The sequence below is a fragment of the Trachinotus anak genome, unplaced genomic scaffold (genome assembly GCF_046630095.1).
Source record: "Trachinotus anak isolate AG129_WGS33_773 ecotype Australia unplaced genomic scaffold, CSIRO_AGI_Tana_v1 ptg000005l, whole genome shotgun sequence".
In the NCBI taxonomy this organism is placed as follows: Eukaryota; Metazoa; Chordata; class Actinopteri; order Carangiformes; family Carangidae; genus Trachinotus; species Trachinotus anak.
The window spans coordinates 19555939-19572117 of record NW_027273856.1 but is presented as its reverse complement, the minus strand read 5'-3'; the positions used below and the strand labels follow the sequence as shown (position 1 = coordinate 19572117).

At 39.9% G+C, this 16179-nt stretch overlaps 1 protein-coding gene across 2 annotated transcripts in view; it reads right to left on the bottom strand.

The window, feature by feature from the left end:
- Positions 1-720: 720 nt before the first annotated feature.
- atad2b (ATPase family AAA domain containing 2B) overlaps positions 721-16179 on the bottom strand; it is a 70324-nt gene continuing 54865 nt past the window's right edge. For both annotated transcript variants that reach the window (XM_071478757.1, XM_071478756.1), the window contains exons 27-28: positions 9567-9695; positions 721-4336 (exon numbers count right to left, since the gene is read on the bottom strand). In XM_071478757.1, the coding sequence (XP_071334858.1) occupies positions 4295-4336; positions 9567-9695 (171 nt within the window). In that variant the 3' untranslated portion in view covers positions 721-4294. The remainder of the gene's footprint in view (positions 4337-9566; positions 9696-16179) is intronic.

Genomic DNA, 16179 nt, shown 5'->3' with positions numbered 1-16179 from the left:
AATATAAAATACCAAGGTGTGATTTTTTTTTTTGAAGAAGAAGAGAGGCAACAAATTGTGTTCACTAATGTCAGGCTGTGTAACCCTTCTGAAATTATCCAATCTGCTTTTCAACAGGTTTTAAAAAGAAAAAAATTACCACCTTGCATTTGTTTACCTCCACCAACCAGCCAGGTTGCAGGAAATATCACAATCTCCCCTTCCAGAGTTACAGCACTGAGTAATGCCCACATGTGTTTATGCAGAACATTATGTTACCAGAGAAGTTGAGCTTTGACCATTTGGATATAAAATATAATCAGCTTTTTATCTAATTACAATCACATTAAATTGTGTCATAATTAGCGCATGAATTTCAGTTATGGCCAAAAATGTGTTTTGTGAGATCACAGTGACCTTGACCTTTAACCTTTGCACATTGAATTGTAATCAGTTCATCCTTTAGTGAATGTTTTGTGCCAAAACTGAAGATATTCCCTGAAGGCAGTCTTCAGATATCACATTAAAGGGCTAGTTTGACCACTAAAATCTAATCAGTTCATCCTTGAGTCCATGTGGACATTTGTACCAAATTTGAAAGGATTCCCTTGAGGAGTTCCTGAGATCATGCATTCACAAGAATGGGTCAGACGTACGGACAGACGACCCCTCTGCACTGGCATAAGAATGATGGATTTCCCATTTATCCATCTTAACAGTAAGAAAACACCACTTCAAATATACAGTTTGCACCTTTTATTCAAGTATATCACAGCAGTTTATTTGAGAAATACAGTAAATGTTTCATTTCAAATATAACTTACACTAAAGTAACAATTGCGAACAGGTGTGTTAAATACACAAAAGAAAAGAATTGACAAAGCTATGAAAAGTGACTAAATTAACTTGAAAAAATAGGGAAGAACAAAGTAATTCAGGATAGAACAAACCCTTTCTCCTTCTGCATACTGGACTACTTAGTCTCAACTACCAGACAAAAATTGGTTGTTAGTCCAAACTGGCTACTATTTATAACAAGAAAGGAAGATCACAATGTATGACATTTAGACTACCCATATATTATTTCCCGATGTGTTTTTAAATCCATAAAATTAACTCTTTTGGCAGAAAGTGAAAAACAATAAAAGAAAGTTAACCTGGTCTTGATTCTCTTCCTGGGATGAACTACACAGAACTACGTTTTAAATATCAGTTCCGCCCTCTTGTTAGTGTCTTCCAGTATGCCACAGTCTGTAACCACTTTAGACAAAGAAAACACCAGAACAATGAAATAAATAGAAAAGGTGAAAGGGCATGTTGTCGCATGTTGAACCTGAGAGACCTGTAAACCCTTTAATCCCCCGTACACGCCAAATAAACCTGCTACACAAACGCTACGCAATTCAGCAAAATTGTTAAAACAGACGCGTGATGCTTCCCCATTTGTTAAATTTCCAACGTACAAAAAGACAATTTACTAAATATTAGGTGTAAAACATGTTTAATAATAAATAATCAAAATCATGAGATGAAAATCTGCAGAAAAAAAAACAATTTGGAAAAAAAAGGCGGTGGATGTGTGAAGAAACCACTCTCTCTAGTTTCTAAGAAGGTCTGGGCTGATACTATGAAAGAGGAGCAGATCTGGGACGCCTCCTCAGTGTCAAGGTACAGTAGAAATTAAGAGAACCTGAAACTAAAGCATAAAATATACAGTCCATGAAATATCCTTAAAATTTATGCAATCATCATCTGGCTCAAATGCAAACATACATAACAATCAGAGATATAAACAACTCTTGGATTACTGCAGCAGCCATGGTTGCACTGATCTGGTACCTAAGATGGTACTGTAGATGTTGCAACAGTATTTTAGGGGGAGAAAAATACTGTTTATGTACCCAGTAAACAGTTTTCGCATTAAAATAAATTAAGCTGAGGTAGCGTTGGTTTTTCTCTCTGCAGTAGTCCAAGTGCCAACCTGTCATTGCCAGTTTGCATATGGTCTTTGCTTTTTGTCACCTAAAATCTGAGAAAAGGCAGAGGTGAGCTGGGGTCAGAGTTGCACCAAGAGGTTTTGAGGATTGGACAAGAGTGCTTTGAGAGAAAGTAGGGGCCTTCTCCAGTCTACACCTGCTCAAAATATGGCATCTCCAAAAACATGAACATGCCATTAGAACCTTATAAAGCTTCAGTAAATACCTTCATTTACTGCAGTTAGAAAACATACACTGTGGTGGCCACAGATGAGAATCCAGCTTCTCTTGTCTGGTGTTGAGAAAACAGAATGAAATAAATCCATAAAGTCGGTACACACATGTAAAAGGACAACAAATAAAAAATAAAGTCATGTAATGCTTTATACACCTTAGTGACGGGCACTGCCTAGAATGGCCTTGTTCATTGTTGATTCACAACCCATGCAAAAACAATCAACTCAAGCAAAGCATCTTATAAAAAAGTAAAAAATAATTATCAAATACACAACATAATACATAGGTTGTATGACCATCTAATCAAACATTTTCATAGTTGAAACAGAATTCCTGTGAACAGGCGCCGTTTTGTCAGCACCTTTTGAGGGAGTGGGATAACACTTGGCACGAAAGATCATTTCACTCACATCATTATTTTTTTCTTTTTTTTCTGCATATGAAAAACTGAAGAAAAGCTGGTGCTGTCAGCCTCTACTTACACCTGCTGTCTGCTCAAGTAGAGACTGGCCTCCCGACTGGTCTGGGGTAAAACAAGGGCTTGAATACATTTAAATATCCTAACAACATTTCAAGTGCTTCAGACACACCGGACACAGCCACAGAAGTGAGTGTATTGTATTCCTCAGGTTTTCAAATGCCTTCAATTCATTTTTTGTTGGCCCAGTTTGAAGTTAAAACTAAGTAGAGATGTATAACTGATATGTTGTTAATCAACCTAATGGCATTGAGATATACTGTAGAGAATTTTTTTTGCTTCAAGGTCACCGTGACCACAGTGGTTAAGACCCACCCCAACTTGGAGCCTGTTCATTGTCACAAGAAGTAAATAATAAATCCTGCTAAATATATCAGTTTCATATGAGGTTTTAAATAAGGCACACACTAGGCAGTGCAAAACTACAGACGCATTCCAATTTGTACTGCTTCCAGTTCCTCAGCCGGGGTGTCCATAGGAAAATCAACTGGCGGGCACAGCTTGAGCGGGAGGGAAAACATTCATACTGTGAATGGAGTGAGGAGGGGGGGCAGCTAACACAAACTATGTAGGACATGACAATCTGCTAAGACTGCGAACGCCAGAGGTGGTCTGTGAGCGAACGTTTCGAGTGAGGTGGTTTTACAGCGGATCTACAGGCTCGGCTCGTTCACCAATGACTCTGAGACAAACACCGAGGGGGCTGACAGCTTTCCACACCTGATGACCACTGTGATGAGGAGGACACAATTGGTTCTAGTCCTGCTGTGCTAACGTCACTGAGTTTGTGTTCGCACTCAAGCTTCTTTGTAAACTCTAGTTCTGGGTGAGTATCCTTGACGGTGGCTCAGATATTGAACTAATCAAGTAGCTAAAAATGGGAGAAAATATAATGTGGTAATGACTGGCCTGTGATGAAGCGTTGTACTCGAGGGCACGATGGGCTCAGCAACGTAGTTCAGTGATTCAGAACATTGTCTCCCCCCTTCTAGCGGCACTCTGCATTCACACTTCTGCTGGTGAGGATCCAAGTGTGTATGTGTGTGTATGTGTCTGTGTGTGTGAGTGTGTGTGTGTGCGTGTGCGAGTGTGTGTGCGAGTGTGTGTGTGTGTGTGTGTGCGTGTTTGTAGAAATACATGCATACCCAAGTGTCAGGGGTGTGTGTATGCACGGCTTGCTTGCTCCAGAGAGAAACAGCCAGGTTGCAATATGACATCACCCGATCTGTTGGCTTTGCTAGTCGTCCAAGTTAAGAAGTAATCCCAAGAGCAGCATGGATAAAAGTAAGGATAGCACCCGAGTAGCACCAGCATTGCCCGTCACCATTGGTGTGTGTGCGTGTGTGTGGCTGACACACCTCCAGGGGTTTGGTTGTGTAGAATGGGTCTGGATCTGGCCAGGTTCCTGAGACGATAGCACCATTGAATGTCTCTGTCCTCAACCTCGTCCTCGTTGTGCTCCCTCCCAGCAAAAGGAGGGTGCTGGATTTTCCATGTGTGTGTGTGTGTGTGTGTGTTTTTGTGTCGAGGGCTGCACTCAGAAGCTCCTTCACTCAGTTTGTGTTTGTCTTTGTGGTCCCAAGCTGTTCAGGATCTACCTGATAGGTATTTTTTTTCCTCCATCTCACAGGAATGTATCAAAATGCTGGATTCTCTCCTCCATCTCCTGCACCACAAACAGAGAAACACACACACAAAGACATACTGCTTAGACTCAACCAATACAGAAAACTCTGATGTGTGTATGCGGCATCTGTGCACCACGGCTTCAATATTACTTGGAAATTTCCCACAGCAAACAACAGCTTTCACCATGATAAATGATGTAAAATGAAGCAAAGCTGTGCTGGAATGAGACAGGCAATTTTTCTCAGCATGAAAACAGCAGAGTTTGACACTGACTAAATCTGAACAGAGCCGGAGGAAGGGAGATGGATGTTAGCCTGCAATAGACCATGATTAATGCCTTGAAGATGTTACACTGTGTGTGTTCTCTCATCTGAATGGCTGAGTCAGTGCAACAGACGCCACTACAAGATACCAATCCACATCTACAACAAAAGTTAAAAATATCAACTTCACAGCAGACAACAATTTTATACTTCTAAAAGAGGGTAAACTTTTCCAGGGAGAGACCGCCTGTCTTCACTGAAAACTTTTCAATCCAGTTCTGTTAAACTCCAAGATGATTTGTCTAACTGAGACAGAAGAGGTTTTGTTGAAGCTAAAACAATTTGGTAATGAAAGAAAATTTATCACAATCACAATTTTGGTAATTCATCAATTATTTACGTAATCTTTAAGCAAAAATGCCAAAGATTCACTGCTTCCAGCTTTAGTATTTGCATGTTTTCTTCATCTTTTTTAATTGTGTATAATAATAAACTGCAGATATTTGGCTTTTTTTTTTGGCTATTTTTCTGTCGGTTTCAACCAGTTAATGAGTAATTTAAGACCTTTAAGGACTCACAGAAACCCTGTGTTCACTGTACAAAACAAGCAAAGTGAATGTGTCAGGTAGGACTCCGGGAACAATTAATTGAGATTAATTGACATTCAGCTGAATAATTGTTACTTGTAGTCATTAAAGATCATATCAGAAGTGGATTTCTTTGGTTTGTATATTCAGTTTTTATTACTCAGCCTATAAAATGCTTCAATGTTTGGACTAATTGAAAATTTGGCCTGAATACCACGTTCTTGATCACTTTTGACGGCTCATGAAATTCAGTGCCAGTTTACAGCCAAGTTCTGGTTATCAATGCCATTTGTAATCCTCTCATGCCCAAAAAACTGTTCAACTGGTGCTGAAGTCCTAAGTGAAATGAGACAGAGCACAGTAGCCAGTTGTTCATTAATAATCAGGATATAATCAACTACACCCAACACATCTTGCAGTTTATTGTGGATAGATTTCAAAAGGTCACAGGGCTGATGTTATCCTGCATCTGATTCTAACTTCCCCTTTACAACATCCATTAAGCACTTAGCACACATTCAAAATCCCACAGCTATCAGCACCAGGTCACACAAGCTGTAAAAGCCAACAAAGCTCTGAAAAGTGAAGTCAACGTGCAACTGAATAAAAAGTCACGAATTTAGAAAAAGCTTCAGCTCATCAGATGCTGAACATCTCTGCTTTTAACACCTTCCTGTTGGACATCACTGTCTACCCACAAACCAACACACAAATAAGCTGTCTGCCACCTTGACACTTTGCTTTTCTGTGATCTAACAAGCCTCTGCAGCACCTACCCTCTGTCTACAGGTTAGGCCTGTAAAAATGTCTCTCTCTCTCTCCCTCTCTGTCTAGTAAGAGTGGAGATCGGCCCATATGGAGCTCTGTCATAGCAGCATAGCTCAATGAGTAAAATGTAGCAGAACTGCAGCCATTGGAGTTTTATTTCCCTATGGAGCTATCAATGCTATGCATTGAAAGAAAAAGCCAGCATCGCATGCTCTACACTGTTAAGATGTCATCAATTTGTGGTGCTCGACCCATTTGTGACAAAGGCTTTATAAATTATTTTGGTGTTCCAACCTTCTTTGAACCATCCTATCTCCAGCCACCTTGGTTACTGATTTCCTCCATTTCCCAGATCAGATTTTCAGCGACCCCTGGGAGAACAGGGTTCTCTGTGGCACGTACGAGTAGATTAGGAAGGTAACAATAACAACAGTCTAAGTTCTTGTTGTTTTTTTTGTTTTAACACAAAAGAAAAGAGTCAAGAGAAAACGATCTTGTGTTTTGTGCCTGGATGAAGGTGTTGTTTCACAAGCTACTCACAATGATGAAAGCTGGGTCTGCACTGTTTTCTGTTCTACAGAGTCGACTGTCAATAGAAAAACAGCCTCTTCTGCCCGTTCCTTGATACTTTTATCTTTATGACTGTTCAACACTGGTATTAAATGTCTTGAGAGAAGGTCTCAAAAGAGGCCCTAGCCTGACATCAAAGCCAGATGTTTACCATTAATGATTTAAAGAGTACACATGCTCCAAAACTCTTTGTGCGTCACAAAATGACATCACACTTCACTGCCTACCTGCAGGAATCAACAAGACGCTAGCAAATAATCTACCCCTCATGTTGCATTGGCCACAATCTTTAGCGGCAAACACAAATAAGCAGAGAAATAACCAGCTCTTGTGGTGCTCAGCTAACTCAGCCAGTGGCATGCACAGCTCTAGCACCACAGAGATCCAGGTTAAAGGTCAAAGGCTCCTGCAAAGTCTTTAATTGCGGTCTGAGATACAGGCAAAATGTAACACTAGGCCTAGGGCGATATGAACGCCAATTTGTAGAGAGGAGCGTAGTCGGCATGTTATTGTGTACAGAGCAGAGATGGTCCCTCTGGCTTTAACTGGAGCAGGGTGTAGTCCACTCCATCTGCTGAAAGGTCAGCTCTTCTAGAAGACGGAGACAAGCCATACCCAGAGGAGGACAGGCGGAGAGTAAAGGAGACAAATGTATGGACATGCTCCATTTCACTTGACTCTACAGCGTAGACACAAACACCACACGCTGCAACGGAGTGCAACATTAAGTGGAGATGGCTTCAGCCGCCTCCATGCATGTGCGTAACTGCACGTTTTTGCATTCTCTAGGGAGTTACATGGAGATGACCTGCTGTGGAGTCAAGATGTGTGCTCGAAACCGAGGCAAACAAAGCACGTGCCAAACGCGCTGACATTTCTGCTCTGGAAACACCAATTTAGGCTGGCAGTATGAGACGAACCGAGACGCGCGCGCCCTCCCCTCCTCCACCAGCCGGCCTGTCGACACACGGCACCACCTGGCCGACTGCTCTCTCCCCCTCTCTCTGCCGCTTCCTCTCTGACATCCTGACAGCCAGCTTTGGCTACCAGCACCAGGACACTGCCATTCCTGGCCTGCTGTCTGCACTGACATCCTACAGCTGCAGCAGATGACCAGATGGGATTCTGGGAAAATATACAGGAGCTTTTTCTGTATGGAACATTGTCAAAAGAGTTCAGAAATTAAAATAGAAAGAAAAGACCTTTTATCGAAGGTCTTTTTGTTAACCCTTACTTACCACATAAAAGGAATGTAATGTATTTTCCAAAGAGACTAGGACTGAATGAAAAGACACTCACCATACTTGCTACAGTGAACACTCTTTAAATTGCTTTACTAATTATAACCTTGAGTAATATCTATCACTCTACAGTAATTAGAAGCTTTTATTTATTTTTGTAAGATTATTCAATTTCAAGTAAAAATGAAAAGTAGGGCACACAAATGTTCAGTAACTCCTGGTGTCATACAGGCTGGATTGTATTAACAACAAATATTAAATATAAATTTTAGATCTTAAGCTGCTCATTCAGGTCTTTGGAAATAGAAACCCACTGAAATTGTAATTCTTTCTTTTAGATAACAAAAGCTAAATGACAGATTTTAATGAAGCCTGAAACCATTGTGTGAAATCTTAGTTTCTTTTATGAACCTTTTTAAATTCCAGGTCCTGGACTCATTTTTATCTGTATGTCTGATACACACGACTACTGAATAGAGTCTTTTACATATGCTCATTTAATTAGACTCCCCATTGTCCTCATTATTCTGGAGCAAGAAGAACATGAACACGAATGAAAAAAAATATATTTTTAAGTGAACCCTTTCAACTTTCAACCCTTAACTACTATTGATTTACACCATTGCCCAGTTCCTCTTCCAGTACCTACACCTGGCTGTCGTGATTCTATGATAATGCCTGCGACTTCCAGATGCTATTCCCTGTTTCAGCCTGTCTGTGTCTGTCTGTCTCTGAGCTTTCAAAAGAGAGCTCTTCTGTCCCCATCCACTTTCCATCACACTTAGAATGTTATTAGTTCCAATAAATCTTCAGTTGTTCAAAACCCCAGTGTAAAAAAGAAAAAAAAAAAAGTTATGTGGACTGAGTTACTCTGCTTGCATGTGGTCAAATGTGCAGGACAAAAAGAAAAAATAAATGAAACTACAATCCACTAGGCCATTTGCCTCAAAGCCTTGCAGAACTACTGAATTCACATCATTTTTACTGCACACAAAAGATGCCACAACTGCAATATTGCAATATCATCTATAGAGCACTTTTATAAAGTGCTCTTTAAATACACGCTCTATGAATTCCCACGTTATAAAAGTGCTTCACACAAAACAGGGGTGCAACAAATGACTATTTTCCCTATATACTTACAGTGAATTGCTTGCTTTCTCCATCTAACAGTCAAAAACATAAATATATCAAAAAAGTATAAAATATTCACCTTTGAGAAGCTGGAACTATGAAATTTTTTGTATTCTTGCTTTTAAAAACAAGAATTACCTTGACGGCTCTGAATAGTTCCCGATTACATCCCTGCTTATCCAGAGTCATGTAAAATAATAACCATTTGTGTCAAATTTTTGTCATAATTGCTGTGTGAAGTCTGGAGTTATGGCTAAAAAGTGTTTTGCAAGGTCACACTAACCTTGACCTTTGACCACCAAATCTAATCAGTTTATCTTTGAGTCCAAGTGAATATATGAACCAGATTTGAAGAATTTCCATCAAAGCATTATTGAGATATCGTGTCCATGAGAATGGGACGGTCGGATGGACGGACGACCCAAAAACAATATGCTCTTGCTGTTGCCAGCATGGAGACATAAAAATAAGCAATTAATCCGTCATCAGAAATGTTGCACATAAACTTTTTCTCAGTTTACTAGTTGATAAATCAACTTTAAGCTGTAGCCTCACAGTATACTACAATCTGACAAACTGCATGGTATCATTTGTTGTTATACTTATTTATCAACTTTTAACCAACTAGACTTCCTATCGACAAGTGGTCAGGTGGCTAATGGCACTTGAGAAAGGCTGACCCACAGTATGTCTCTTTCACTGACCTCCAGTAGCTGGGTCTTGTCGTACTCTCTGCGGTACTGGTAGATACACTGGCTGAGGAGGGAGTAGAGTCTCTCCAGCTGCTCCACACTGTAGCCTTCACTCTTCTTCACCACCATATCCAGTAGCACCTGTGGGGAATGATACAGATACAAATACATTTTTGATATTTATTCTCTTATAAAAACCTATTACAAGACTCACAGTATACATTGCTACTAATAGCCATAAATGTGTGTGGAGACGTAACAATAGAACAGACACAAAGACACCGTGCTGAATAACTGGTCACACAAACTAGGTGCTGGTGTCGGTGCACTGAGATGAAGCGTTTGGAGGTCAGCTGTATTCAAAAGCTATTAAGATCAGAGTGACAGCTAATTAAAGCTAATCATAATTAGAACCAAGTTTACATTTCACTGTTACTTTAATTAAAACATTCTAGACAGTCAACGGCCTTTTTAATTGACCCGTTCCTCACATTTTACCCAAAGTCAGTGTGTATGTGTGTGTCTATTTGAAGACAGGGCTCATCAGAATGCATGGACTGAGACAGCAAAGGCACAATAATTAAAGTTACCATCACTGACACGAGGAAAACACAGAAACCTCAGCAGAAATGAAATGGTGTGTTTGTTTGAGAGAAAGACAGTAACCTTGTGTTAAACACATAAAACCAAGGCAATGTCAAGTATAATAAGACATGAATGTTTGTCAAAGTCTCTCGTCAGTGAAAATCTGAGAGATAATTATTGTGAGCAAAAGAAAAATTACAGAGGCAAAAAAGGTTAGCACTGTATTAATCGCTCTACTCCATCTGACTATGATTTCTGTTTCAATGACAGGACTGTTCTCTAGATTGAAGACGGCTTCAATTCAGCAAAAATTTAATCCCATGACAGACTTCACTCATGACCTGACATTTGACTTTAAGAGCAGCACTTCACTCTGTAAGGACGCCTTTACTTCAGAGCACAAACACCTTGGATGGAGTTGGGGAGAAATTAATTTTAAACATGAGCTGCTCCTGGGATCCACTGTGAATAAGAGGCTAAATTATCTCTTGAAATGTGAAAGTGTAAAGATTATGGATATACAGTAATACCATCAAGTCCACAGAGCCATGTTTGGGTTTTCACTGTATTAGCTTTATTCCTGGTTGCCAAATTGTTATTCAGCAGCACTGACTATTGGTCCCAGGAAGTCTCCTAGGACAGCCATCAGGACAAACTTTGGCTACTGTTGCATGACTACACTTTCATCTACCCACTACAGTGTTGACAGTGACAGTACTTGGGAGACAGGGGAGATTATTAAGCTCTGTCAGAGGTTAGATTTATTTTGTTGCCTTACAGAAACCCACCACCACCCTGTGAAACTAATTCTACCCCACACTGAGCACGACAGTAAGAGAGAGAAATGACACCTGTTACAGGATTAGGAGACGCGGTAGCTATTTAACTCCTACGGCAATAAATGAGTTTTGAGAAGCCATGTTTTAAGGTCGATATTGAGAAGGAAGAACACATTTCAATTCTCTCTTGTATTCTGACAAGGTTAATTGTCTATGCTTTTCCAGTGACTTCCAGTGGGGTCTTATCACACTGCACTCAATAGCCTGGAAACATGACTTTGAGTAGATAATGCCTTTCAAATATTCACATTTTCATAATTTAATCTGGCAGTGGAGGAGGATTCATGAGTAATATGCCTTTGACATAAAAACCTCCACCTGGCCAATCTAATAACTCTTGGTCCCTTGACAAATAAAATGTGCATACAGAAGCTAAGAACACTAAGACTTTCTCTAATATTCAGAGTTGGTGCAAGGTGATAATGATCATCATGACAGCCTCCAAAAAGTGCAGTCAGCTGCTCTGTATTGAGCATATTTTATTGGTTTCTTTTTATACAGTAACTCTGGTCTAATATAAAGGGAATTTTCAGGTTTCATTGTTTCAAGGCAGCTGAGGGAACTCATAAAAAGACAACCAAATGAAGCACATTATGGTGAGATGCCAATTTTTACAACACATACATAAAAGCTTTAATTAGCATCATTACAACCCATCTCACATGTGTGCAATGATGTGAAATTCTCTGTAAGACACTGCCTTGTTTTTATCCAACTTCTACTGAGTTACTTTCTATTTTTCATTATGCCTTCCATCTCTTTCTATCTAAGTGGATTTCACTACTTTATACTGTGCCTTCCTTCCTTTATAGTGCATTTTCTCACCTCCAGCCTATTTCAATGTTTTATAGAGCCTCAGCTCACCTCTTCTTCAACCCCATTTTTTCAGGCAACGCCTTCGCACTTTTCCTATCCAGTCTTTCCTTCCCTCCTTCCCTCTCTCTTCATCCCCTCAATTTATTCTCCTCTTATTGTTAGCCAGCTGATTGCAGCCGTGTACTTCCCAGCTTTTGTCAGCTTGATCAGGATGTCTGCAACAGTGTGGGGTAAATGGTGTGAGTGTGTCTTACACGGGCTCAGTGATTGAGTGAGCTCACTGCACACAAAAGGGCAGTAATCCCATGCGTTAAAGACTGCTACTGACATGGACCATTTAACCTCCCCCCTCTAAACTCCCTGCTCCATCTTCCCCTCCCCATCTTTACTCACAACCCTTTCTTTACTCATATCTTTATCTATCCCCATATTTCTTAACACCACAAATGGTGGAATGAGTTAAATTAGTGCTGAAATTCTGCCTGTGAGAGGATCTGATCATAAACAGAGTTTTTTCCACGTTAACTTCCAGGATTTATCGAAGCACTAATTAATAGAGGATTTATGTTCACGTCTGATAGTATGTGCACAATTATGACCAGACATTTACACTATTTAAATTGCAATTAGCAAAATAAATATTATGCCAATGTAAAACATCAACACACATTAAATGTTCATAAATACTGACAATTATGAGTAGAATAAAACAGGAGAGACACTTCATCACAGTGCTATTTAACCCCTGACCTAAGAACCAGATGACATGCTGATTCTAGTCACGCTATCAACCCCATGCGTGGGCATAATGATATTACTCATATTTCTCATGCCCTCCGCACTACGTAAAGATCACTGAGAGACATTAAAACCACCACTTGGTCTGGGTCTACATTTTTCATACTCGTCAAGCATCAAGATTTTCAAATTTGGGCACTGTGCCTCCAGATTATGTGTGTTACAGACCACATATTAATAAATGAATAAATGTCACCTGCACAGTTTGCAAGCTATGCTAGTTGCTCTGTTAGCACACACCCACAGAACATCACTACAGATTTTCCATTGGTGTTAAGCATAGGGAACGCACCCCACAGTTCAATAGTCTTCCAAAAAAAAATGTTGCTATTAAGTAATAATAATTTAGATCCGCACTAATTAAATGTGCAATAATATTGATGTGGCGCATTGAATTTACCATCATTTTGTGCCAAACAACCTCTAAACAATCCTATACACAGAATGGAGTTAACTGTGATAAAGGCCCCTGTTCAGACCTGGTATTAACATGCGGTCAGTGTTCAGCTCTAAGTACGTCAGTTCAGACATGGTTTTAAAATGCAACTCCAGGGACCACTTGTGATCAGATCTATATGCAAATAAACAGGTGTGTGTTGTTGTTTTTAGCCAATCCCACAGACAGGTCCGTCTTCAATTTCCTTCTGTGTGTGTGTGTGTGTGTGTGTGTGAGTGTGAGAGAGAGAGCAAGAGAGCAAGAGAGCAGTATGGAGGGACAGAGTGAATCAATGCGCTGCACACAGCTCTATAGTGAAATAAGGTTTTAGCATTTGTGTTCTCTCTGCTAAAAGAATGCGGCCACATGCAGCCCAGACCACCTCCGAATGTGGTCTGAGTGATCAGATCGCAACATGTCTTAGGTGCGTTCACATCTGTACTTAGAGCTGTCCACTTGTGATCAGATCACCCTGGATGGATGTTAATGCCAGGTCTGAACAGGGCCATAGCAGAGGATCTTCTTGATCAATAAGGGTTGCTTTACTAGCTGTGTCTGTGTGTGTGTGTGTGTGTGTGTGTGTGTGTGTGTGTGTGTGTGTGTGTGTGTGTGTGCGTGTGGAAGTTAGTGCGTATGAAGAGCCTTCCTCAGTATTGAGTGAGAGAAAAGAGTTATCAGGCAGGGAGGGAAGAAAACAAGGATTTGAAGCCCAACAGTCGCTGTCACCAGGGATACTATTAAGACCTCAATATCTGCCTCTGAGATCAATTCACCCCCTTCTTCCTGTTTTAACTTAGATTTTTTTCCAGCACTGGAAAAATAATCAATAATAAATTGTATCCAGAAAATATCCAAAAATATCCAGTCACAGTGGCATATAATGTGTCTTACAGGCCACTTGGTCACACAGGTAATGCAATATTGATAGTGCTGCAAGGGTCAGGGACGATCATGACAAATCATATTAGAATGGTCTCAGCACATTAAAATGAAATGGCCATCTCTATCAGCTGGGCATGTAAAAACCCTGCTGGGGTAGAATATGCTATGGTTGGCTTTACTTCTAACATTAAAGTCACTGGAACATGCCCTGCCATTTAATAGCTGTGAATTTTCTTTATTTCAGTATAGAGGAAGAAAAGGTATCGATTCTATGATCTACATTAAACTACATGATTTAATACATGAATTAACCTAATCTACCGATATTATTTAAACATGGGTTTACGTGTTTCCTTAAGTTTTTGATGTTGCCTAATTAAAATGTTTAGTTTTTTTCTACATGAAAATGTATGTAAATCACCTCCATAAATATCAGTATTTATGTCAAGCTAAGCCTGGATGTAGCTGGCTCATCAGTGACTCAGAAATTCACATTATGAGAATAACAAATTTTCCCACTAAGAGTACATCTACAACAGAGACCCAGTCAGACCAAACAGATGAAATAAAAGAGTGAGTTACACTAATAAATAGAACAGTTACCATGTTAGTTCCAGAACAAAGATCATTTAAGGAGTTGTGTTAAATCAGTGGAGAGCTTAGAGATTCAGGGCCAGTTTTCTGGACAGGGTATAAACTACCATAACGAGGCCATAATTAGGGCTGGATATCGGCACTAATCTCCAGATTCCTTTTGATTTCCATTCATTTGATTTCAATTCAACAAATGCAAAATGACCAAGACATGATTCATCTCTGTTTTTTCGGCCTCCATGTGACACATGGACTGTCAGTAACAGATGCTTCAACTCAGTACAGGCATCCACTTTAATTATCACTGTGAGCACAGACAGGAGAGAAACTGAAAGTCTGCCCACTAATTGATCTGCACTGTTTGTGTTGATATCAGCCTGATATCTGCAGACAGCTGTTGGCTAGTGTTTGCTCCCCAGCAGGGACACACTGAATAAAGTGGAATCCACATGATTTTCACAGCCTCGTAGCCAATGATAATATCTCCTCAATAAACCTAAAGCTAGAGCTCTGATCAGTACCAAGGGTCTTTTTTTCCCAATCCCATCCTCTCGTAGATATGATCTCTAGATCCGCTACAAGATAGAGGCAGACTCCCATCCAAATACTAACCAGGCCTGATTCCAAGATAGAAAGCAGAGTAGGTTAACCATCAACAGTAAACTGTGCATGTCTTCATAGACTGTTCAGGTCACAGTAGTTACACTAGTTATCAATACTGCTACAGAGCAGAGTCACATCATAGAGTGGCAGAGTCTTATCATGTGATAAAAGGAGAGTTGACCGACAAGAAAATGGCAGAGGATTTGGTTTCAAAGTGAAAAGCAAAAGTGCCTAATTGGCAATATTTCAGATTGGGAAAGGGAACCTGATAACATTAATGAGGCAATCTACAAACTGTAAATCTACAGACACGAAGCCAACACGTCTTTTCTTGTGAAATGTCCGGTGTAATCAGTAACACCAGTGTTGTCACAAGTTTATTATCCAGTGGGAAAATTTCCACACGGTGGCATCCCTATGAGATTAATTTGAACCAACTACTTAAGCACTAGCCTTACGTGAGGCCTGAGGATGTTTCACAGGGCCAGGTAAGTTATTTGTACAGCCCAGTATTGCCAACAATCTCTCACTGGGTTTTACAAATTCCAACCAGAGTTTTAGACCCAACACAAGTTCTCTGTGGAGACTGAAGAACCTTGGCTTAGAGCTGGAAGATATGGTTAAATCAATGTAATGATATTTAGATGAATATTTTATGATTTATCAATATGTAGTGCAATATGGCAATATGCCAGACATGCATGCAATTCTTACAATTGGTTCCCATAAAGCTGCAACTTTATCTTTTTGCATTCACATCATTGCAGAGCTTTTAAAATAACATCTGATATATTTATCATTAGTAAATGAAACAGATGGTGTCCAAGTATAGATGTAATTGTTTGACATTGAAAAATCACATCTGCCATCATAATGTTATGAAACTGTGTCAGCAAGGGGATTTTTATATCTATAGCTTGGGCCAAATCAACTCCAAATATTATAGAATAAAATGCACCACTGTCATATTGTGCCACACTGTCCTTCTGGAGGCTAATTATTGTCACTCATCTCTGACCATTTGCCACAATTATTATGAAAACATTTTGGCTGCTCCAAGGTTATTTTTTCC